The sequence below is a fragment of the Rattus norvegicus genome, chromosome 14 (assembly GCF_036323735.1).
Source record: "Rattus norvegicus strain BN/NHsdMcwi chromosome 14, GRCr8, whole genome shotgun sequence".
In the NCBI taxonomy this organism is placed as follows: domain Eukaryota; kingdom Metazoa; phylum Chordata; class Mammalia; order Rodentia; family Muridae; genus Rattus; species Rattus norvegicus.
The window spans coordinates 21,918,835-21,943,897 of record NC_086032.1 but is presented as its reverse complement, the minus strand read 5'-3'; the positions used below and the strand labels follow the sequence as shown (position 1 = coordinate 21,943,897).

General features: G+C 38.8%; 1 protein-coding gene across 1 annotated transcript in view; it reads right to left on the bottom strand.

Annotated features, from left to right (window-relative positions):
* Positions 1-1,833: 1,833 nt before the first annotated feature.
* Positions 1,834-25,063, bottom strand: part of Tmprss11g (transmembrane protease, serine 11G) — a 41,061-nt gene continuing 17,831 nt past the window's right edge. Inside the window, 9 exon segments of the mRNA NM_001008554.1 lie at positions 1,834-3,372; positions 5,068-5,210; positions 8,913-9,172; positions 9,777-9,948; positions 10,700-10,738; positions 16,139-16,299; positions 17,215-17,282; positions 19,293-19,411; positions 20,569-20,690. Of these exon segments, the coding sequence (NP_001008554.1) occupies positions 3,211-3,372; positions 5,068-5,210; positions 8,913-9,172; positions 9,777-9,948; positions 10,700-10,738; positions 16,139-16,299; positions 17,215-17,282; positions 19,293-19,411; positions 20,569-20,690 (1,246 nt within the window). The 3' untranslated portion in view covers positions 1,834-3,210.

Genomic DNA, 25,063 nt, shown 5'->3' with positions numbered 1-25,063 from the left:
TATGAGAGTGAATCTAGCTGAGACTCCTAGCAGTCCAGATATAGTCTGAAGCTCCACCTCCTGTAATTAGGCAGGACTCTTAGTGGAGGATTAAGGACACCATCCTATTAATAAAACCTTGGACCTAAAATCTGTTCTGCCAGAAATACCACTCTTAGGAATATACCCCAAAGATGCCACACCATGCCACAGGGGCACATGTTCCACTATGTTCATAGCAACCTTATTTGTGATAGTCAGAAGCTTGAAACAACCCAGATGTCCCACAACAGAAGAATGGATACAGAAAATGTGGTTCATTTACACAGTGGAATCTTACTCAGCTATTCAGAATGAGGACATCCTGAGTTTTGAAGGCAAATGGATGGAACTAGAAAATTTCATCCTGAATGACGTAACAAAGACCCAAAAGGACATGCACAGTACATTCTCACTAAGTGGATATTTGTCAAAAAAAAAAGTACAGAATACCCAAGATACAGTCCGCAGAACTCCAAAAGGTCAGCAAGCTGAAGGGCCCAAGTGAGGACACCTCAGTTTCACTTGGGAGGAAAAAGAAAGCAACCAAAAGGAGGAAGGGAGGGAAAAGGGGTTGGAGGTGGAAGGAGAGGGGGACATAATCTGGTATTGGGTGGGGGAAAAGGACTGAAACTCTTAGGCCAGCAGAAAGAATGAAAACAGGTGACATCAGGAGGAACGAGGTTGGGAAGACTCTCTAGAATGTACCAGAGATCTGGGGAGTGAGAGACTCTCAGGATTCAAGGGAGGGGGAAGTAGATGAAAGGCCCTGCAGTAGGGAGAGGGAAATTATTGAATCTACGTCCCCCATCAAGTTAGGGATGGGGTTGCTACCCCACAGCCAAAGCTCTGACCCATAATTCTTCCTGTCTGAAAGAAATGCAGGGGTGGAAGTGGAGAAGAGCCTGAGGAAAAGAAGGTCCAGCGACAGGCCCAAAGTGGGATCCAGCTCAAGGGGAGGCCCAAGATCTGACTCCATTACTGAGGCTATGGGGAGTTCACACAAAGGGACCTATCATGACTGCCCTCCAAAAGACTCAAGAAGCAGCTGAAAGAATCAGATGCTGATATGTGCACCCAACTAACGAACAGAAGTTGTTGACCCCTCCTGTTGAATTAGGGAAAAGCTGGAGGAAGCTAAGGAGGAGGGCAACCCTGTAGGAGGACCAGCAGTCTCAATTAAACTGGACCCCTGAGATCTCTTAGACACTGGATCACCAACCAGGCAGCATACACCAGCTGAGATGAGGCCTTCGAGTATATATAACAGAGGACTCTGGGGTCTGTGTTCAGTTAGAGAAGATGCACCTAACTCTCAAGAGACTGGAGGCCCCAGGAAGTTTAGAGGTCTGATGGGGTGGATGGGTTGGGGACATCCTTGTGGAGACACGGGGTGGGGTATGAGATGTGGAACCCTCTGGGGGTGGACGGTGAGGGGAATAAAATCTAAAGTGTAAAAAAATAATTAATAAACAAAAAACTAATAAACAAATAAATAAAAATATTAAAAAATCTGTCCTGCCTACAAGAAGTGCAGGGACAATGACAGAACAGAGTGAATGACTTTTTGCAGTGACTTTTTCACTGAAGACCTCATTGTAGCTGTTCTCAACTGAAGGTAGTCTTATTCCACTGGAAACATGTTGCAACATCTGGAGTCAATTTTGTTTGTTACAACTTGGCTGAAGAGTTGTGGGGAACTGAGTCCCGCAAACAACTCCTGTGTAGAAGTAAGGAGTGTTACTAAGTAGCCTCCAATGCCCTTGAGGGTCTTCTTCTCTTTCTAAAGGAAGAAACGTCTATGACAAAGTTCAGTAACATGTCACTTCCAGTGACTACTCAGAGAGAAGGAATTTGGTTTATTATCATAAATGTACAGTGTAAGATTTTACTTATTACAAAACCAAAATAAAAACTTAAGACAGCACATAATTTAACAATGATAAAAGGAGGATAAAGATTCCAATGCACAGAGTGAATCTGAGTTCGGTTTTGATACTGGTATATATTCACATGAGATATTATAAAATATGCAACTAAATACATATGAAAATGACAATTTTATCATTCAAACTAAGAATTCTAAAGATGCTTTCCAGATTATTTGAATGATTTATATAAATGTCCCATTGCAGAATGCACTATTTAATCCATCTTCACTGATATCTTCTTTCAAGTATTTTATGAATATGTACTGGTAGTTTAGCGTCACATGTCAGATGTTTATATTTTCTTAGAATTCATTTATGTTGACTCTCCATTATACAGGTACTTAATTATTCAAAATCTAGTTGAAAATAATGCTGTTTTAATAAAGTGAATTAAAATAAAATAACATACAATTGAAAAATAAATTTACACAAGTGTTGAAACATCCCTCATTTTGGAGATGGAGCTGAAAGTAACTTTTTTAGATTCTTGCTCATTTACATTTTGCTAATAAAAGGGACAAGAAAAAGCACTTTGAATTTGCAAGTACGGAAAGGTATTTATACTAAGGAATGTCTATCATTCATCTCATGTTATTAAAAAAATATGGGTGGGTGAACCGCTTAAAAATACACATCAGCTAAATTGTGTAAAGAAAATAAAATATGCACAAATATAAATATGAATTTCAGAGAAAAGCTGAATGCATATCTGAAGATGAAAAGGAACGGACCTGCTCATTGCCATCTCCTCAGTCCTAGCCTCATATCCAGTGTTTCCTTCGTCACTGTGTCACCACTGACTAAGACTAACATGGCCTGTCCAGTCAGTGGTGAACCTTCCAGTGAACACCCTTCATCTTTTAGATGAAGAAGACAAAAACTATAGAGGAATCAGAGAAGGAAGTCATCTCTTGAGAAAAGCAGAGGGAGGCTGGACAGTTAGTACTTATTCAACTTCCAGATTAGTATAAGTTGAAAACGAATGAGGTTGGAGAACAGAGGTGAGCAGGGAGGTAATCAGACACTTGGCAGAATGGTAGATCTTTGTGAAGCAGACAGCATCTTATGTGTTCATAGTCAACGGAACCCTTCCACTGATGTGAAAGAAAGTCTATCTCCTTCTGATTTAAGAGGGAGGTCACTGTCCCATACTCATGTGCATCTTGAGCTCGATGAGGACGCACATGGCAGTGGGTATGGAATACGGTTTGCCAGATGCAGTGGGTGACACTCCAGGTTGAATAAAGGGGTGGCTGTTGCATTAGATGTTAGTTTTAGATTTAATCCAGTTCCGATAGTGAGTCACTCTGGTGTAAATTCCGGGCTTGTTTTCTTTTCCACAGTCTATTCCCCAACTAACAATTCCAAGAAGATACCACTTATTTCTATTATCTGAGATAACCAGAGGCCCTCCAGAATCACCCTAGAAAAGAGAAAAAACATGTTGTCAGTTCAATAAACAAAGAGGTGTCAGAAATAAGAGCTCCCTGGCTCCTGACTGATAAATTCATACCTGGAACTAACATGTTAACTCCATTAAATAGGAGTGCTGCTTTGCTTTAAATTAGACTCCCAGCTTGCTCCATACTCACTAATTGAATAGAAGGGTGTTCTTTAGTGTTCTATCAAATGTGTAGCACTTTTGGCTGAAAGGCTAAGGTGGAATTCCGAGAAAACACATTTAGAGTACCTAAATCAAGAAGGCTTCCCAATAATCTTTAGCCTAAGAATTCTACAAAAGATTTAAAGTTTGTCTTTAAGTATGTCTCTATTCTTTCCAAAAACATACCCTTAGATAGTTTACTATGGGGAAAATAGTAGTTTGGAAGAGGCAGAGGCTTCTGAAGCCTCTCCAAAGGTGCTTGCTTTCCACAATTCTTCCTGTTCTTCTTAGTCTCTTCCAGCATCTGCTAAACACCCCCATCCACTGAAGGCAGTCCTCCTTAGCCCCCTTTTCTCAGACCTCCATTATAACTAGGGTCCTCATGCTCTTACTGTACAAATGGTAAAAGGCAGTAAGGGTGTATGAGCCAATGAGATGAGAAGGTCGGCTCAAGATCATGTTTGTTCTCGAAGTCTTGTGATTCTGCCTGTTGGACACACATGTTGCTTCTCCTCAGAGGGATACCTTGTATTCTAGAATGTCTAGCTGAATCCTGACTTTCTCCTTTTGTTTCAGTAACTCCTGCCCTAATGAAATTGTCAGATCATTGCAATTTTTTAAAATGTTAGTTTCTCTCAGTAATGTCTATAATAGACGTTGGTTCATGAAAACCTACATAAATAGGTGAATGAATGTTTCTTACCATAACATGATAGCCAATGTTGGCTCAATGGTGACAGCTTTGCCTACAACAAATGTCACACATATGCCAAATTATCAGAGTCAATATTAATTTCTCAAGGAATTGTTTTGTTGTTATGCCCACTCGCAAATGCTATAGGTTACATCTTTAGTTTCTTAGTTATTTTCAGACCTACAAATAACTATATATTAGAACTGATACTGTGGGGCTGGGGATTTAGCTCAGTGGTAGAGCGCTTACCTAGGAAGCGCAAGGCCTGGGTTCGGTCCCCAGCTCCGAAAAAAAAAAAAAAGGAGAACTGATACTGTGCTTAAATGCTTAATACTTAAAATTAATATGTTGTAAGTATGGACAAAATGGTATTGGTGTAATTTGAAAAATGATCTGTGATGTACTACATTCATAGGAATAAGTGCAGATTATTATTTTTCTAAATAGTATAGATTTCTAAATAGTAATTAGAATAAGCTATTTAGGGTCAAATATCAGTAGATCTTGTCTCACCGTGGCTTGAAATTAGTCTGAAAGAGATATTCAAAGTTCAGATATGGCTGAGCCTTTGTTCTGTGGTTTCATACTTGTCTTTTACAAGCTATATGAATTTCTGGTCTCCACTAAAAGTTCTGTTTTGCAATGAAAACCTTATTGAGACAGCTTTGTTCGATATGGTGTTTCATAAGGCATTAGATGGCTTGTTCTTCAACATCTCCTCATATTTCCTCTTTCCTACCCAAGTTAATTTCACGGAATTGTGTTAAATGACATTACTCTGTGATCAACGACTTCATCCTTATCGAGTAGACTATACTTACCTCACAGGCATCCAGTTTTCCTGTCAGGAATCCAGCACATATCATTCCTGATGATATAGCACCACCATATACATTAACTTGGTTACATACATCATTACTTATGATCTCTATTTCAACCTCTTGCAGAGAATTGGGAAAGGGACCTAAAGGAGGAAACAATAAATAGATGAGTAGCTTAAACATGAAGAGATGGGGAGAAATGAGTTTAAACACTGCAGAACTCAAAGTTGCAGAATTTGGGACTGGGTGACAGTGTTCAGGAGGAGTTACACTTTGGGATGATATCTATGTCATATTTGATACATTTATTGTTTGGTCCCTGCAAAAACTTCTAAAGATATTGATATGAGTAATCTGGATTTTTAGTTGAGGAAACTGATGTTCCCATCATTAAGACTCTTGCCATGATCACGTAGCTAAATTGTCACATAAACAGTGCCAGTTTAGATATGAAAAGTTTCTCGCCACCTGTAATCTACCCAGAATCCTACAGCGAACACTGTACAGAGAACACAGATGTTTCAAAATTAGACATCATTTAGAAAGAAGAGCATTGCCTAGAATCAAATTTCATTCTATGGGATCCTGCTGCTTCATGAAAAGAATGATGTTTATATAATGAAAACAGTGTGGTTTGCTGTTCAAAATGAACATTAACACAAAGAGGAAGATAACACCTCTTCATATTTTCTTGACTAGCCACATTGATTGATTTGTTTGTATTGATTGTAATGCAAAATGGCCATTTACTTGAATGAAATACTACTTTTAAGCTATTGTGTTTTCATTCCACCTTTAACGGTTTCTATTCAAAATGTCATTCATGGGCTGGAGAGATGGCTCAGTGATTAAGAGCACTGACTCTTATTCCAGAGAAAGGTCTTGAGTTCAAATCCCAGCAACCACATGGTGGCTCACAACCATCTGTAATGAGATCTGATGCCCTTTTCTGGCATGTCTGAAGACAGCTACAGTATATATATATATATATATATATATATATATATATATATATATATATATATATGTGTGTGTGTGTGTGTGTGTGTGTGTGTGTGTGTGTGTGTGTGTGTGTGTATGTATGTATAAATAAATAAAGTATAATAAATAAATCTTTAAAAATACCATTCATATGAAATTCTACTTCTTTTTATAAATACATTCAAAACAATTGAATGGATAGATTTATTTCAGCATTAACACAAGTAATGAGGCAAGGCTATGAGCTTACATGCTCTAATTTCATAGACAACAGATAAAAGTTTAAGAAATATTACTATAATTAAGAATTCAGGGGCTGGGAGAGGTTACTGAGAGTAACTTTACTTGTGTGTACAACGGAGAAGTTAATGTTAAAACAGTAAAACCATTTGAGATAGCATCTTAACCCACATTTGAATTGCAGTAAGCATAGTTATTAGGGTACACAGTTAGGGTTGTCCATTTAAAATGCTCATGAGCTTACAGTTGATCTCAGTGATAGCAGGGAACAGTTAAGATGTTGAAAGGATTGTATCTTGGGTATTCTGAGCTTTTGGGCTAAAATCCACTTATCAGTGAGTACATAACTTGTGTGTTACCTTGATGCCCCAGCAAAGGGGGTGGTGAAGGGGTGAGGCAGAAGTGGGTGAATGGGTGGAGGAGCAACCTCATAGAGTCAAAGGGGATGGGGATGAGGGGGGTTGGTGGAGGAGTAACTGGGAAGGGGGATATCATTTGAAATGTAAATAAATAAAATGATTAATAAAAAAGAAGAAAAACCCACAAGTTAAAGTCTTAAAAAAAGATGTTGAAAGGAAGAGAAAAATCTAGTTTTCTTCCATTTGTTTGTTTTAAAGCTTAGGTATAGGAACCCAATTTTCTGGTTGGAAACTGATGGATTCAGTCACTAAGATTGACTTGCTAGCAAGGCGAAGTGTCTCTGTGGTCTTTGAAATACCACCCTTTATTCACTGGCCTCCCAGGTCATAGTGTTAAGTGTGGGAGGATCATAAGACATTTATCTCCAGCTTTTGTCCTACTTGAAATGCTTCTAGCAAAAGAATCTGATTGCTGCCTATTCTTTAGACGAACTTTAATCCAATCTTAACATTGTTTGTGTTGATAATTCAACAATGTTCACTACTGTTGGCTTTGTGTACAAAAGTTTTACATATTCTCCGGCTGCACCAGTTGCAGTTTCACTAATTGTAATTTATTTAAATAGAAACACATTTATTTATTTGTGTGGGAGGTGGAGGTATGTGTGGATGGGTTACATCAGTGCACAAGCAACCATGCAGATGTGTGGAAATCAGAGAACAACCTCCAGGAAAGTCTTCCCTCTTACAAGTAGGTCCTGGGGTTCAAAATCAGTCTTCAGGGTTGGAGGTACACACCTTTACCCACTGATCAATCGCACCAGCCTCCTAAGTGACATAAAATGCTACATATAATCATAAGTGTTTCCAAGTTCTCTATTTTTAACTATAAAGCATGATTCAAGTGCTTGAAAGTACACTGTTATTTTATAACATTGACTATTCAAGGAAGAAATGCTATGGAGAAAAGGAAATTTCCATTTTACAAGCTCTCAGAAGTATTCTCTGATGAGGTAAATCTTGCAAAGAAAGAACAAAAAGATCTGGGCAATCCTCCTCTCCGTTTACAACGTAGAGAGAAACCACAGCCAAATAAAACAAGAAGAAGAAGAAGAAGAAGAAGAAGAAGAAGAAGAAGAAGAAGAAGAAGAAGAGGAGGAGGAGGAGGAGGAGGAGGAGGAGGAGGAGGAGGAGGAGGAGGAGGAGGAGGAGGAGGAGGAGGAGGAGGAGGAGGAGGAGGAGGGAGAGGAGGGAGAGAGGAAAGCAAGAGGAAGAGCAAGAAGAAGAATAAGAACAAGTAGATGAACAACAAGAAGAGTGAGAAGGAAGAGGAGGAAGAGAAAGAGAAGAGGGGGACGAAAGGAAGAAAGAAGGAAGAAAAGAAAAAGAAAGGAAAGGAAAGGAAAGAAACCTCAGCAGCCTTAGTAGTAGTAGTAGTAGTAGTAGTAGTAGTAGTAGTAGTAGTAGTAGTAGTAGTAGTAGTAGCAGCAGCAGCAGCAGCAGCAGCACAAAGAACCCAAGACTCGAACACCCATAAGGAAGGGGAGGGGGAGGGGGATGTTTGCCCGGAAACCAAAGAATTATTATTAAGTATTAAATAAATTTTAAAAAAAAGAAAAAAAATAAATAGTAAAAAAGTTTCAAAAAAAAAAAAAAAGAACCCAAGACTCAGGGCCACATCTAAAAGTCTGTCCTTGCTGCTTATCGGGTATCATTTAGTGCAGGGAAGTGTATGTGTCAACTTTACTTTGCCATCAGTTCAACAGCAACTTCGGGGACACACTGAGCAGAAAGTCCCCTTTACTAATTAACGTCAGGCAGGATCGGCTGTTCAGATTCTGTGACTGAGGCTCTTTCTGCTTAGCAGCTTGGCCCTGCAGAATCTCATCATTCCTTGTGTTCGCAAACTGTGTGAGTCAGACGGACCCAAAGTGCCTCGACATCTGAAAGGTGGGGCCTGAAAGAAGGCAATGCAAAGGAATACAGTCTGAGAAGTCTTGAAGAGAATGTTCCAAGAGTACGAAAATAAAAACTAGTCTATAAAACAAGAAATATTAGTACTACATCTTATAAAACCACGATATCAAATGTAAATGTATGGATACTTACAGCTGAAATTTTCGTACATTTTTAAAAAAAGTTTCTGTGATTGTCGTGGGATTATTTTGATTTATATTTTGTAATTTGGTATTTGGGTATTTCCATGCAAAAGCAACACAGGTTTGCATGCACTGTTGGCGTCTTTGTTTTTCTTGAAATACTCACCATTCGCTTTCAGTGCTCCCCATCCAGTGACAAACACTTTACTCTTCGGCAAGACTTGAAAAGTAGCCTCAGGGAGACAGACTGTGCGCAAATTTTCAGAAAAGAGCACCGGGCTGGAGAGCTTGACCACAGCGATATCGTCATCGTGTTTGTGGGCTGCGTAGTTCTCGTGAATGATGATGGACTCCACCTTCCGTGTGGTCAGTGGATTGCCAAGGGTTCTTCCAAAACTTACTGTCCACAGTTTGGGGTTTTTGTAACTGATCAAAAATTAAAAAGAGCACAGTGGGTTCACTTCTGGTCTATAGTTGCCCAGGATTCAACATGGGCAAACTTTTTAAGGTCATTCTTGAACTGGCCTTTAACACCATCTTGTTCTTAGGCTTTCCCATACTGACAGTTTGTTTTCTAGCTGACAAGAACTATTCCGTTTTACTTTGTGTTACTAGGGTCACCACGTCTATTTCTTTTTCCTCCAACAGTGCTATGCGTTAAACCCCTAACAGTCATACAGAGAATAAAAACATGCAGAATATCAGATATGAATTATAGGTTGGGATATAATTTATGACACTGAAAGAAAACTTCAATGTATTTCAGGAATACTTGATTTTTCAGTGTTGACTTGTTTCTGATTAAAACTGAGATCACTGCCAAAGATATTTTCAGTCAGAGGTGAAAGCAATCTATTGTTCGCACTGTTCTTCAGAAACTGATCAGCTTTTCTCCTCCGGTTAACACGGGGCTGAGATGCTCGTGGAAAGAATGACTGGATGTGAATGTGAGACGCAGTGATGCTGGGGACCTTGAGGGTGTATCCTGAGGACTCACAGGGGAGCCCGAGGGTGTATCCTGAGGACTCACTTGTCAAAGCAGTGAGCAGAGGTCACAAGCCACTGGGAGCCAATGAGAGAAGCACCACAGAGGTGAATGCCTTCCACTTGCAGGCTGCTTTGCCATGGCCAAGAATTTGAGCCTGCAGGTTTGCCGTCAGCGATCCTTGCTATGCGTGGGTACTCCATTCCCAAGCCACAGTCTGCCAGGCAGAAGAAAGTAACATGGCTATTTTCAGAGAGTTGGGTGTCTTTGACAAATAGTTAAACATTAAAAAAATTATGGATGCGGCTTGCCTTTAAAGTATTATGGATGAGTATCCCATAATGACAGAAAACATTATGAGGATGATGGATATTAAAGTTGATTGGAGATGTATATTCTTGTAATTAAGTCATCAATAAAAAGTTAGGTATCATCTTATTTAGTGCTTTAAAACTGCTTAAAAACATTTTTCTTTTTGAAATTAGTTTTTTATTTTTAATTAATTACTTTTTTTTACATTCCTCAAAATTAGTTCTTTACATTTTCTGAGTCCTGTTATATGTAACAGGTTACTGTATTGATAATTGACATTTATTGCAGACAAATTCCAAACATAATATTTCAAAATCCAATAAATAAATATTATTTTCAGTATTATAGTGAGTTTCATTTAAATATATGCAAATATTTATATTTTAAAATCAATCAAATAAACTGGAAAAATTCAAGGAAGTGTTTTTAAAAAGCTGTCAGTGAATCTTACTACTAAAAGAGAAGATATTACCGTAGAATCCATAAAAACATTTCTATTAGTAATTTTTCATTGATTAAAAGTTAGCTGTATTGAGAACTTGAAAATATTGCAGGTATTTGAGAAATAGGATACATTTATACAGGGAAAGGCCAAAGAGTTATGAGTTTGATTTTTTTTTGATTTAATAACATATCAGTGACATTCCTGGACTTACTGCTATTTAGAATATGTTCTGCTTGTGCTGCATTCATTTCTGGAAAAACAGCAAAGTCAAGGTCATTTCTCAATAACATAACTGTTACATTTAAAATACAGTGCCTACAGGACATGACATTCTCAGCCTGGGAAAAAGTATACTAATTAGGGACCTCAATATAAGAACAATAGCATAAATCAGAAAAAGAGGAGGAGAAATATTAACAAGTTTCTGACTACACATGAATTTCAGAAAGATTCTTGCACAAGTACAAAGAATATGAATTCTTGGCATTGACAGACAATAATTGCCTGAAAGATTAATGTCATTTTATGTATCTGAATACATTCACTGAAGTAGAAGCTAAATTTAAGGTAATGCCCTATAACATATAGTCCTGTAAGTCTTTACTTCTGGCCTCACTTGCTTGGTGTTATATATTAAAGGTGTTCAAATCATCTTCAAAGTCTCTAGAATTTGGCTGCAGATTTTTTTTCTACTGTGTCAGATACTTCCTTTCAGCATGCTATCATTTTTTATTCATAAATCAAAATAGAAATTGGTATAAACTGTGTCTGTCTCCCAAAACCACTTGTATTGCTTGTTATGCCAGCATATGCGGTGAGAATCAGTCAAGTATCCTCAGGTGAAAGCTAGCCTAACATTTCAGTGTCAGGTCTTTATTAATACAGGTCAGACTCAAGGAGCATTGAGTTGGAATCACCATTAAAAAGTTGGCTGAAGAGTATCGAATGGTCATGAAACACCTAAAGAAATGTTCAACATCTTTAGTCATCAGGGAAATGCAAATCAAAACAACCCTGAGATACCGCCTCACACCAGTCAGAATGGCTAAGATCAAAAACTCAGGTGACAGCAGATGCTGGCGAGGATGTGGAGAAAGAGGAACACTCCTCCATTGTTGGTGGGATTGCAGACTAGTACAACCATTCTGGAAATCAGTCTGGATGTTCCTCAGAAAATTGGACATAGTACTACTTGAGGACTCAGCTATACCTCTCCTGGGCATATACCCTAAAGATGCTCCAACCTATAACAAGGACCCATGCTCCACTATGTTCATAGCAGCCTTATTTATAATAGAAGCTGGAAGGAACCCAGATGTCCTTCAACAAAGGAATGGATACAGAAAATATGGTACATCTACACAATGGAGTATTACTCAGCTATTGAAAGCAATGACTTCATTAACTTCTTAGGCAAATGGATGGAACTAGAAAATATTCTGAGTGAGGTAACCCAGTCACAAAAGAACACACATGTTATGCACTCACTGATAAGTGCATATTAGCCCAAAAGCTCCGAATATCCAAGATACAATTCACAGACAACATGAAGTTCAAGAAGAAAGACCAAAGTGTGGATGCTTCAGTGCTTCTTAGAAGGGGGAACAAAAAATACTCACAAGAGGAAAAATGGAGATAAAGTGTGGAGTAGAGACTGAAGGAAAGGCCATTCAGAGACTGCCACACGTGGAGATCCATCCCATATGCAGTCACCAAACCTAGTCACTATTGGGGATGCCAACAGATGCATGCTGACAGAAGCCTGATATAGCTGTCACCTGGGAGGTTCTGCCAGAGCATGACAAATACAGAGGCGAATGCTTGCAGCCAACCATTGAACTGAGAATGGGGTCCCTAATGGAGGAGTTAAAGAAAGGACTGAGGTAGCTGAGGGAGTTTACAACCTCATAGGAAGAACAACAATATCAACCAACGAGACACCCCAGAACTTCCAGGGACTAAACCACCAACCAAAGAGAACACATGGAGCGACCCATGCCTCCATCTACATATGTAGCAGAGGATGGCCTTGTCGGGCATACTTGGTCCTATGAAGGCTAGATGCCCCAGTATAGGGGAATGCCAGGATGGGGAAGTGGGAGGGAGTGGGGTGGAGGGATGGGATAGGGGGTTTCTGGAGGGGAAACTAGGAAGGGGGATAACATTTGAAATGTAGATAAAGAAAATATCCAATAAAAAATATGAAAAAAGTTAATTATAGAAAATCTTTAGGATTAGGTTCTGTGAATAATAAAACTTTCTTGTGGCTTTTCTTAGCATAGTTTTGCCAAGAGGCAAGTCATATGCCTTCTGTTTCATTAGTATTACATTTCCCATAGATAAACCAGACAACATTTTGTCTTTTGTCCTTATACCTACAATAAATTGCTCATATGCCGTTATGACCTTTAGTTATCATATATTGGTTTTACAACTAGCCTTAAAAGAATGTTTTCCCTGATCATGAATTCATTTCGAAACCTGCTTTCTATCCTAGTGCAATTAGCTCATGACACATGAAGGTTTACAGAGCCCTAATTGCCACTTTGCTATAAAAGTCTCAGTAATTACTAGTATTTAAGAGTTCTATAAAATCATTATTAGGTATTAGGAAATTATTTGTCTACATAACATTACTATAAGAGAGTACATCTTCATTGATCTACAGAACATCGGCCCAATAAGATGGGCTAATTCCCAGGGATCATTATGCTATTTAATAATAATGGCAAAGAAATGTAACAAGAATCAGTTCTGAGATGAACTCTCTAAAAGCCTAGCAATTTTAGTTTATCCATGGCAGCCATTCAAAATGATGGGCCATCTTCAGAAAGCCTTCTGTTAGGCTTTTGTCTCTCCTAGGGCATGACATGTCTCCTGGCTTCAGACAGGGCATGACTGAATAGATGTACTTTTCTTGCCTGATAAAAATGTTGTACTGCTTCGATTCTGGACCAAGATTTGCAGACTTTTTCTTCTTTTCTTCTATAAATGCAACGAGCTGCAGTCTACACTGTATTCGTGGATTCTGGTCTGTGGGTTCAACTAACTCGCATTCAGAAATATTTGTAAACTCTAAATCTGTATCTTCCCATCATATTCCCTAAACAATATTGTATACCACATGCTTACATATAACTTATTCTATATTAGGTATTATAAAAATTCTCTAGTTTATTTAAAGTTCATGAAAGGGATTGGGGAAAATGGTCAGTAGTTTGCCTAGTATCTCAAGGTCTTAGGTTTGATTTATGGCCCCATTTCCCCCCCACACACAAAATGCATGGGGACATCTGCATACATTGTATGGCAATACTGTGGCATTTTATATAAGAGACCTGATACTAACATTATTTCTTACAGTAAGAGAACTCTGGAAGGTGTAAAGATGATAATGAATGATTTCAGAATTTGAGAAAGGATAAGTGCTGTGCTTCATAAAGTTTCTTTTCATAGACTAGGGACTGGAAAGTTCTGTCGATGCATAACTCTCAAGTTTAATCAATCCCAGGAAAAGTATATATGAAGTACTAGGAAATGGGAAGGACAATTCAGATCTACCCAGACATCTACTGCAAAATCCAAGCCTGGAAGTCCATTTCTCCAGAAGCAATGACAGTAGGAAACCCTTGACCATCCCAGTTCCCATGTTGTAGCCAAAGAACTAGTGGACAAACCAAAGCATCTATGAAGACAACTCTAGATACCTGATTCTACTCAGTGGTACGAGGAGACCCAGGTACACAGACAGAGATCTATCATACAGAGCAGTCTAGAGAAGCACATTCTACAACTATGACTAGCAAGGGGGGCACCAAACCCTGACACTACTACTGATGGCATGTTGTGCTTACAGACAGGAGCCTAACAGAGCTGTCCACTGAGAGGCTCTACAAGCATCTAACTGAGACAGATGCATATAATTACAGCCAACCATTGGACTGAAATTGGGGACCGGTGTGAAAGAGTTAGGGGAAGGACTGAATGAGCTGAAAGGGATGGCAACCCCAAAGGAAGACCAAGAGTCTCAATAACTCAGACCCCTGGGGGCTCCCAGAGCCTAAGTCACCAACCAAAGAACATACAGTGGATGATCTGAAGCTCCAGGCACAAATGTAGCAGAAAACTGCTTTGTCTGGCCTCAGTTGGAGAGGATGTGCCAAATCCCGTAAAGACCTAATGCCCTCGGGGAAGGGAGATGCTTGGGGGGGGGGGGCATTTTCTCTGAGGCAAAGGGATGAAGAACTGTGAGCGGAGGGACCAGGAGGGGAAGGCAATGTCTGGAATATAAATAAATAAAGTAATTAATTTAAAAGAAAACAGAATGGCATCTCAAGAATGTAAAAGACGGAACTGCCATTGAAATAATGAAAGTAGATGATAAATCCAGACTCCTGCCTTAAATAGGATGACTTGTGCCAGAGAAGAAAACATCAATAGGACCAAGATTCTCCTAACATACACTGTTCGAGGTACACAAGCTTCCGTACAAAATGAAACAAAACAGAATAGGAAATCTATCATTTGAATGAGTACAGAATCAACCAGTGCTATTTTGGGAAGAGCTGTCACTCTAGAAATAGCCGACGTAGAGTTTTGAAGAGCTGCTACCATTAAATGTAATAAATGAAATATAGAAAAGGTCACAAATCAGTAAAATGAATAAATATAGTCACAGAGGAAAATATCACTGAAAATGATTGCAATTAACAGACGAATAGGCAAGCTATGAGAATAATAGCAGCAGTGGGAACAGAGGAACTGGCTTGCTGATGTCCTTAGTGCAGATGGATGGTGGGAACCACATCAGTGAACCTGAGGACCAGAGCAGAACCATTCAGCTTGAAGAACAGAGTAAAACTATCCAGATGAGCAAAGCCTCCTGTGTGTATGGGACACTACACAGAGCACTGCTGCTTGTGAATTTTTAAAAGTGAGGGAAATAACTGTGGGTCTAAAAAAGAGCATTGAAACAGAATGGCTGAAAACTCCTCAAATTTGTGAAAGACAGGGGTTCAAATTTGTGTAGGTTCAAACTGAATAGGCTCACATAAAATGAGAAAACTCCAAATGCAATAAAATTAAAAATCCTATCTTAAAAGAATCTTAGAATAAATATTAATGAGAACAGGATGAATCTCAAATTGACTTTTAAAAGACCCCTTTTGTATCTTGCTCACGTTCAAGGGACTGAGTTAGTTCACAGAGCTGAAAATCAATCATTTGGCAGAACCGCACTCCCTGCCTAGTACTGAGTGCCCTGTTTATGGGTTATTGGGTAGAGCAGGGACATTTCCTGTAGCCATGGAAGCATAGTCTGTTGTAAAAAGAAAGATCGATAGTGGAGGCTAGGTTGTTTTAAATACCACACTCATTGTTATATAACTGAAATGATGTTGCTAAAGTTTGATTTAATAACAGAAAATATTTTCATATCTGGGTAATCAGACAGTTACTGTGATTATTTTCATGCCAACCAAGGGAAGCTAATCTTTGGTGTGAATTGCATGACAATTTGTGCACTATCTAGTGACTCAGAGACCTAGAATAAAAATGGATTTGTTTTATAGTGAAATCAAAAAGCTTTCTCTGTAGACAGAAGATTCTTAAAAAGTGTTAACTGTTGAGAGAAGAAAAAAAGTGGTCTTGCCTCTAAGATAAGGTAAGGAAATGTCTCTCTTCAAGAAGCTCTGGGAGGACTGCAACTTCTTATTCAAAATGCTATCAGCTTGACTTCTTAAAGTATCCGCATTCTTACGGGGAATCTGAAATTTAATCAGTATGTCTGCTTTCACACCATCATTACTGGGCCTGGAAAAGAAAGGCACCAAAGTGAGGCAATGGCCCAGTAATTAGAATTAATACCATATTATTAGTACTTAACTATTACTTGTATCCTCAAGAAAATAAAACACATATTTCATAGAGTTTATTGTCACGAATTTCCCCTTATATATCACACATATGTTAAGACTTGTCGGGGACTGGACATCAGAACTAAGCAAAGCCAGTGCCCTGCCCTGAGCAGATTCCTGAGAAGGGCTTGACCTTTTCAAAGAACTTGTCCCCGGAAGTCTGTTGCCTCTTTGTCTAAGCAGGATATCTTGCAGTTTAATGATTCACCTTATGTCCTTGGGCCCTTCCCAGTACTCCCCTGCCCTAAGCTTCAGTTCCTGCTTCAATTCCTGCTTCAGAGCTTTAAATGCTGTACATTCCTCTCAATAAACGAGACCTTGATAACAGAACTTTGCTTGGTCTCCTTCTTTTCTCACCCCCTTGACCCTCAGGTAGCGCCTCTTTGGGACCCTGAATAACTGGACCTGCTGGACGGGTCAAAGACTTAGATTACCCTATGCTTATAACACTTGATCATAATCATGTGGGAAAAAAGAATATATATATATATATATATATACATATATATATAGTTTTAAATATTCCTAGCAGATATTTACTAAAAAGCAAGCAAGATAAACAGAAGTAATTAGGATTGATGAAATCTCCATGTGAAATGTAGAAGTTTAGAGAGAATGAGGAGAAGAATACAGTTCATGATTATTCAACTAACTCTCCCACTCTAGTCTGTGTAGGAACAATTGCAATGTGAAAAGACGGTGCTAGTTTTCCTGTGCTGTATGTGGGTCTTTAGATCTTGGCTGCAGAGAGAATGGGTAAAGAATAACTAGATAGTACAAATTGGCCTTTTCATCATGTGACTTTAGTTACCGAAAGTTGACAACTTGAGATTTGACATAATGATGCTTTAAACTGGATCTTTGAAATATCACATCTATCTGAAAAATAAAAAAGAGAATGTAGTTAAATATTAATTTTATACATTTCAATATACTTCAAACCCCCTGTGATACAAAATACAAAAAATACCCCATAGTGTTTGTTTATAATAATTTCAAAGAAGCTCATTTGAACATAATCTTATTGTCATGTAATCATTCCTATAATTGGAAAAACTTCCCATGTGTTTGCAGGTGATTAGCGCAGAGTTGAACTAAGGCAGACATTTCAAAAGCAGAAGCTGGAGGCCCACAGCCTGTCTGTGTAAGGTTGCCATGGACACACTATGCACTATGCATTCAACCAACATCTCTAAACTCTGAGTGCTGCAAAGATCAGTTTTTAAGTTTTGGTGAAACAGTTTCAGATGAAGTTTTGATGCATTGGAGAATGGGTTGTGAGGAGGATGCATACACTGTTAGGCACTTCTCCAAACTTAACTACTTATGAAGAGAAATGTACAAAATATTTACTTAGAATAAAATACGTCTATGACTGCTACAGCGTGTCATTTCTCATTCTGATGCAGAGTCCTTCAGCAGTGGTGAATGATTCTAGAACTTACTTCTTACCAAAGCAGGAGCAATAGCGACAGGTTGATGGCTTTGGCAAGCCCATTTATTGTCATTGACTCATGGAACTGGCTTGTCAGAAGGAAAAACTTATGCTAACCTTTTGTTTTTCTGCAGGTGACGTCATTTATGACAAACACTTGCAAAGTACTTATAATATGGCATGTATTAGGTATCTAAGTTCTTTTTTTTAAATCTTTATTAACTTGAGTATTTCTTATTTATATTTTGATTGTTATTCCCCTTCCCGGTTTCTGGGCCAACATCCCCCTAACCCCTCCTCCTCCCCCTCCCCTTCTATATAGGTGTTCCCCTCCCCATCCTCCCCCCATTACCGCCCTCCCCCCAACAATCACGTTCACTGGGGATTCAATCTTGGCAGGACCAAGGGCTTCCCCTTCCACTGGTGCTCTTACTAGGATATTCATTGCTACCTATGAGGTCAGAGTCCAGGGTCAGTCCATGTATAGTCTTTGGGTAGTGGCTTAGTCCCTGGGAGCTCTGGTTGCTTGGCATTGTTGTACATATGGGGTCTCGAGCCCCTTCAAGCTCTTCCAGTCCTTTCTCTGATTCCTTCAACAGGGGTCCCATTCTCAGTTCAGTGGTTTGCTGCTGGCATTCGCCTGTGTATTTATCTTATGCTAACCTTGACCAAGCCGAGTCTGAGCAGGCAGTGCACAGATCTCAGCAGGACAACCAAAGAGTGAAAGGAAGTGTGTGAGGCTAGGGCTGTTTCTCATCTCATTTAGTTTATGAAATTCTCTTCAATAGAATGTCACATGATGCCATACTCAATAGACTGTTGAGAGGAATGCCAGAGAAGAGCTATTAATAAAACAAATGGCCGCATGGTTCTTTCTAACTTATTTAAAGGGATTTTTGTGCAAAACATTTTATTCATACATGTATCATTTATATAATAAGAATAATATATATGAAGCTATGAAATGTTTAGAAAATCTAGAGAACCTGTTATACTTCGATTATATGTGCATCCTTGTACATGTACGAACACTTGTCGTCACTTACATATTATATAAATAGTCTGCATTATTGATTGTTGAACCTCATGGGAAATATACGATGTCCAATTCAGTTACTGGTCTTCATGTTTACTTTTAAGGAAATGTTTACTCTATCCTCAAATAGTACTGTTAAATTCGTCAAGAAAGTCTGTGCCAGAGATGCAGTCTGACTTGCACTGTATTGTTTACAAGCTAACCGTCTTCTCTACACTGTTTTGCTTTGTTTTGCATGCCTGCATGCTGTGCTATGTGTATTCACATGTCTAGAAGAGCATGCCTACATGTGGATTCCTGTACATGTGTAAATCAATTTGGATGAGGGCAGAAGTTGATATCAGGCATCTGCCTCTACTTCTTGCCCCTTATACACTTCCAGGGTAGCAAGGATGCTGATAGCGGACTATAGATTTACCTCATTGTTGATTTTTTGTTTCAGGTTAATCTGCAATTTTGACTGCTCTTCGGACAAATCTGAGCTATATTTAATACTGGGAATCCAAAAGGAGGCCTGGTAGTAATGAGTCTTCTCTTCTGAAAGGAGAAAGCAGGTGGATAACTTCCACTAATCCCCTTGAACCAAGGAAGTAGCAGATTGATTATTTTTTTCTCTGATAACTTCTATGTTGAAAGCTCGGTCCTCCATATAATAGTCCTGAATGCCATGGACACTCTATCAGGTGGAAGAGTGAGTAGGAGGTTAATATTGCTTTTACAGAGTGGGTTAGTTCTTACAGGAGTAGGTTAACTCCTATGGAACTCAGCCTTTTCCTGTACGTTATGCCATCTTGTCATGTGATCTCTTTTTCAGATCTACTCACTTCTGACATGCTCTCCTTTCATAACTACATTCCACCTTGTGATTGAACTTCTTGCAGACACCAAAACTAGCCTATGTCACTGTCAGAAACCTGACGTCTTTTATTAATAAACGTATCCTGTTTTCTAAAGCATTTTATTATAGTAACAGTAAAGAAACTGATAGTCATATATTTGGTACACTTCAGGAAATTACATATCCAATAACTGAAGCCAGTCTCTTCACCATCCAATCATTTTAAGATCACCTATCTTCATAACCACCAGGGTTGTGTGCTGTGTCCTGACACAATTACTACCTATTAGAGGCGTCAATTCATAGTAAGCAACAATTCGTACTTTAAACTGTTAAGTAATGATACAGTAAGTTGACAGCAAAGTGAAAATTTCTACTACAATAAAGTTTTGTTGTTACAGTATATATCATCGCACCATAAAATATCATATCTTGAGAACTTCTTGTGCTATTCAAAGAATAGTATTGCATGAACAGCATCAGGTTTAAATAGCAGAAATAAGGGGTGGAGAGAAATGGCTCAGTGGTTAAGAGCACTGACTGTCCTTCCAAAGGTCCTGGGTTCAAATCCCAGCAACCACATGGTGGCTCGCAACCATCTGTAATGAGATCTGATGCCCTCTTCTGGTGTGCCTGAAGATTGCTACAGTGTACTGATACAATAATAAATAAATAAATTAATTAATTAATTAAAACAGTAGAAATAAATTTTGCATTAAGGTTTATTATTCCCCAAATTTATTCAAAGGAAAATTTCATTTTTGGCATTGAAGAAAAGGCTAAAATTTAGAAATATATGCAATATATGTAGGGAGTCTTTAACTTTCCAAAGTATTATAATAAAGTAGGGCCTCACCATACACCAAAAAGTAAACAAGGAGACCGATGAGCACTGCCAAAGCCAACAGAGCAGCTGTGGTGGTGAGGGCAACTGTCCAGGGTTTGCAGACACGTTTTCTTCTACCCAGGATTCCTGGCCTTTTGAGAGAAAAATGCATATTAAAAACAAGTATGGCCCTATGACAAATATTTTTGATATTCAAATTGTTTCTCCCTAGAGTTCTTTATTAGCTTATATTGTATTTGGTAACATTTGAACATATCTTTTGAAATATTTGAAAGAAAATATTATAAAAATCAAACTGACTTTTTAACTTTAAAGAGTCAGCATCATGCAAAGGTTACTAAAGTAAATAATTTCTGGTTCACAATGAGAGGTTTCCTGGATTTTTCTTCTTCTTCTTCTTCTTCTTCTTCTTCTTCTTCTTCTTCTTCTTCTTCTTCTTCTTCTTCTTCTTCTTCTTCTTCTTCTTCTTCTTCTTCTTCTTCTTCTTCTTCTCCTTCCCCTTCCCCTTCCCCTTCCCCTTCCCCTTCCCCTTCCCCTTCCCCTTCTTCTTCTTCTTCTTCTTCTTCTTCTTCTTCTTCTTCTTCTTCTTCTTCTTCTTCTTCTTCTTCTTCTTCTTCTTCTTCTTCTTCTTCTTCTTCTTCCTCTTCCTCCTCTCCTTCTCCTTCTCCTTCTCCTTCTTCTCCTTCTTCTTCTCCTTCTTCTCCTTCTTCTCCTTCTTCTCCTTCTTCTCCTTCTTCTTCTCCTTCTCCTTCTCCTTCTCCTTCTCCTTCTCCTTCTCCTTCTCCTTCTCCTTCTCCTTCTCCTTCTCCTTCTCCTTCTCCTTCTCCTTCTCCTTCTCCTTCTCCTTCTCCTTCTCCTTCTCCTTCTCCTTCTTCTTCTTCTTCTTCTTCTTCTTCTTCTTCTTCTTCTTCTCCCTCTTTCCTCCTCCTCTTCCTCCTCTTCTTAGTAAATTATCTAATGTCACAAATATGATTCTGATGGGCTTCAGATAACAATAAACATCTCAGCATTATGCCATCTGGACCACTATTCTAATGCAATGAATCACAGCAGTTAATAGATTACTGGTTGAGGGATAGGGCCACTCACCCATCTCAAAAAATTTAACTCAGAAGGGTTTCCTATCTGAAGGAAACTCAGGGGCAAAGAGTGGGGCAAAGACTGAAGGGAAGGACATCCAGAGACAGTCTAGATCCATCTAGGGATCCATTCCAGCTATAGACACCAAACCCAGATACTATTGCTGATGCCAAAATTGCTTGCTGCTGACAGGAGCTTGGTATGGCTGTCCTCTGAGAGTCTCTGCCAGAGTATTTGACAAATACAGATATGCATGTTCACATCCAATGGAGGACTTAGGGGAAAGACTAAAGGAGCTGAAGGAGTTTGAAATCCTATAGGAAGAACAACAATATCAACCAACCAGACACCCCAGAGCTCCCAGGGACTAAACAACCAACCAAAGAATACACATGGAGGGACCCATGGCTCCAGCTGCATATGTAGCAGAGGACTTTCTTATCGGGCATCAATGGGAAGGGACCTTGGTCCTGTGGAGACTCCATGACCCAGAGGAATGATAGGGTGGTGAGGGGGGAGTGAGTAGGTGGGTGAGTGGGGGAGCTCCCTCATAGAAGTAGGGGGAGGGGAGAAAATAGGGGATTCGAAGAGGGGAAACTGGGAAGGAGGATAACATTTCAAATGTAGCCAAATAAAATAACCAATAAACAAAGGATTACCAGTGCCTCAAAGAGAAGATATCAAGGACGGAAATAGGACTCAAAGGAAAGGCCTCTACAATACAAAAGAGAACCTAGAAGAGTGGCCACTTCCCATGGGTCTGCTAGAGTTGTTTTTTGTTGGTTGGTTTGCTTGTTTGGTTGGTTGGTTGGTTAGATGGTTGGTTGGTCTTTTCTATCCTTTTATACTTAAGGCAAGGTACTGTGTATATGTAGATAGGACATGTAATTTGTACTGAATATAAGGAACATGGGATTAGGGCAGACTCAGTCAAGCAGCAAAACATAATTATAATAAATAATAAGCAGCAAAATAAAAAATCATCAATGTAACAAATAAACATAAATATTGAGAACTCAGAACTCTGGTCTGATGAGTATTAGATAGGGTTATAACGCTTAATCCTGTGGATTTTAAAAATATAATATTACTAGGATAAAGTAAAATATAACCAGAAACAGAACATCAGCTTAAATACAAATATTATGATAATAGTATCAGTGATTAGGAAATACAGCAAAAAGCATTTGCTTCTGATGAATGCAAATGTCTGAAGATGGCATGAAGTGACTGATCGCTTGGGAAGCTCTATGGAAACGGGATATTATGATAGTTTTTTTCCATATGTCTGGGTCTGCAAAGACTGTAAAAAAAATCTGATCAATTATAGAGTTGGGGCAAGATAACACTGGCATGTGTTGGCAGCATGATCAAATATATAGAGAAACCGTACAGAAATATAACTCTAAATGTTTACTGCATTGGCTCTTGTTCTGTACAAACTATTCTTGAACACTGGGATTTATTTTCCCTGGGATTGGTATTTGGTAGTGGAAAGACAAAAATGTAGTGCCAGTGATGATCTGGAGGGAATGGAGATGTCTCTGCAATACCAAAGAGAACGCAGCAGAAGAATGTCCTCTTCCCATGTGTTGAATCCTAAGTGAGATAATATGCCAACCGGGCATTGACGTTATTGGAAAGTCATTTTGCCTCCTGGCAATGACAAAGTGTAAGGGATCTGAACTTCAAACCTCATGTTTTCCCAGAGCAAATTGGCTTTTGCAAATTTAGTGTCTCAAGTGAGAATGAGTTTGCTTTCATAGCCAGGTAAACTCACTCCAAAATATTTAAGTCTTGATTTCCTGTAAAGAACATACGTCTCTTTATTTTAGTTTCATACTAACTTCATTTTAATTTAATTCCAAGGTCTGTACTAAACAGGTAGAAGCTTGTCCTTCTTAGGTACTTGGTAAATGCTTACATACTAAATGAATGAATGTGGCATGAATGGAGAGTAATAAATTATTAGCCACTCAAGAATCAGAGTTCTACAGGGACTGAATTTCTTCATGCTTGGCAGGAGAAGACATTTAAGTGAGCACTACCTGTATTCCAGGTACAAATCATCAAATCTGTTATCAAACATCACTGTGTGACATTTCTCTTTTCTCTCCTTCTTGGCTTCCTACTTCCCATAATCCCTCCAACTCAAATCATCTGGTTTTGGTCAGCCTATCCCAATGAGATGGCCAAACAGACTCATTGTAGTGCAGGAAGATGATTGATTTGGAGACACCTCTGATGTTAAACACAAGGAAAACCACAAGTGACTTTTTCTTTATGGCCCCATGTCATCATGACCAGTCAGTGACAGACGGTACACACTCATCATGTCAGAATAGAAAATCCTTCACAAAGATTCTAATTCCCCTGTCCCATTTATTTAAACCTACTTTGTCAACATTCATCATGCCTTCAATGTTAAAGTCTTTCATTAAAGTCCATCGTCAGATGCTTTTCCTCCAGATGGATCTCCTTCCGTCTATTCTTTCTCCTAAAGATTATCGAATGCTTTATTTCGCAAAACTAGTGTGCTCGGTGATATAAAGGACTAGTAAAGGATTTCTCTCCTGCATAGTAGTGGCCATAAAAATCAGAAAGGATCTAATGAGGGACTTAGCATCATGGTGTTAAATGTAGATTGCGCAGCTAACACACGATTCTTAGGTAGGTTATCCCCCCAGCCACCCTTTACACAATCATTCCGTTTCTGTGTGTGGAGCTTTCTTCACCTGTAAAATGATTGTAATACTCCCTAGTGGGCTTATCACATGACCAAAATAGAGCTCATTGAAAATGTAAGCATTTGTAGAACAGTAGCTGAAACCTGGCAAGGACTCTGGAGCTTGGGTTATTTGATTGCTGCTCTTAACCAGGTCTCTTATGTTTTACAAGGGCAGATGAGAAAGCATAATGGAGAGGAAATTTGTACACAGAAGGATTAAAGTGAACCCTTGGGGTAGGCTGCTTCCTAGGGATGTATTACTAAGGAAGGAAACAGAGGGAGGCAGTGGAGGGAGGACATTGGAGTCCAAGTGGCACTGTGGAAACAGTATCATTGTTTGGAGAACAGTTAGGAGAACTAACAAAGCACTGATTGTCCCCATAGATCCTTCATCATATAAGATAGATTCCATATTTGAGATACGGAAATCACCAGTAATTTCACAAAGTTGGAAATAGTTGTTATGTAATGAATGTCATGGGGAAAGAACTACTGGGACAATTTGATGCACAAGGAATCTGTCAGATAAAGATGAATAAATGATCTATTTGAAAGTTTTACTTCCTTAGCTATGAAAAATAAAATTATTCTAAAAATCATTATACAAAAACTATGTAATAATAAGGTTCTTGTTTATAATCTCAGTGGCTGGGTGATGATGATGATGATGATGATGATGATGATGATGATGACATT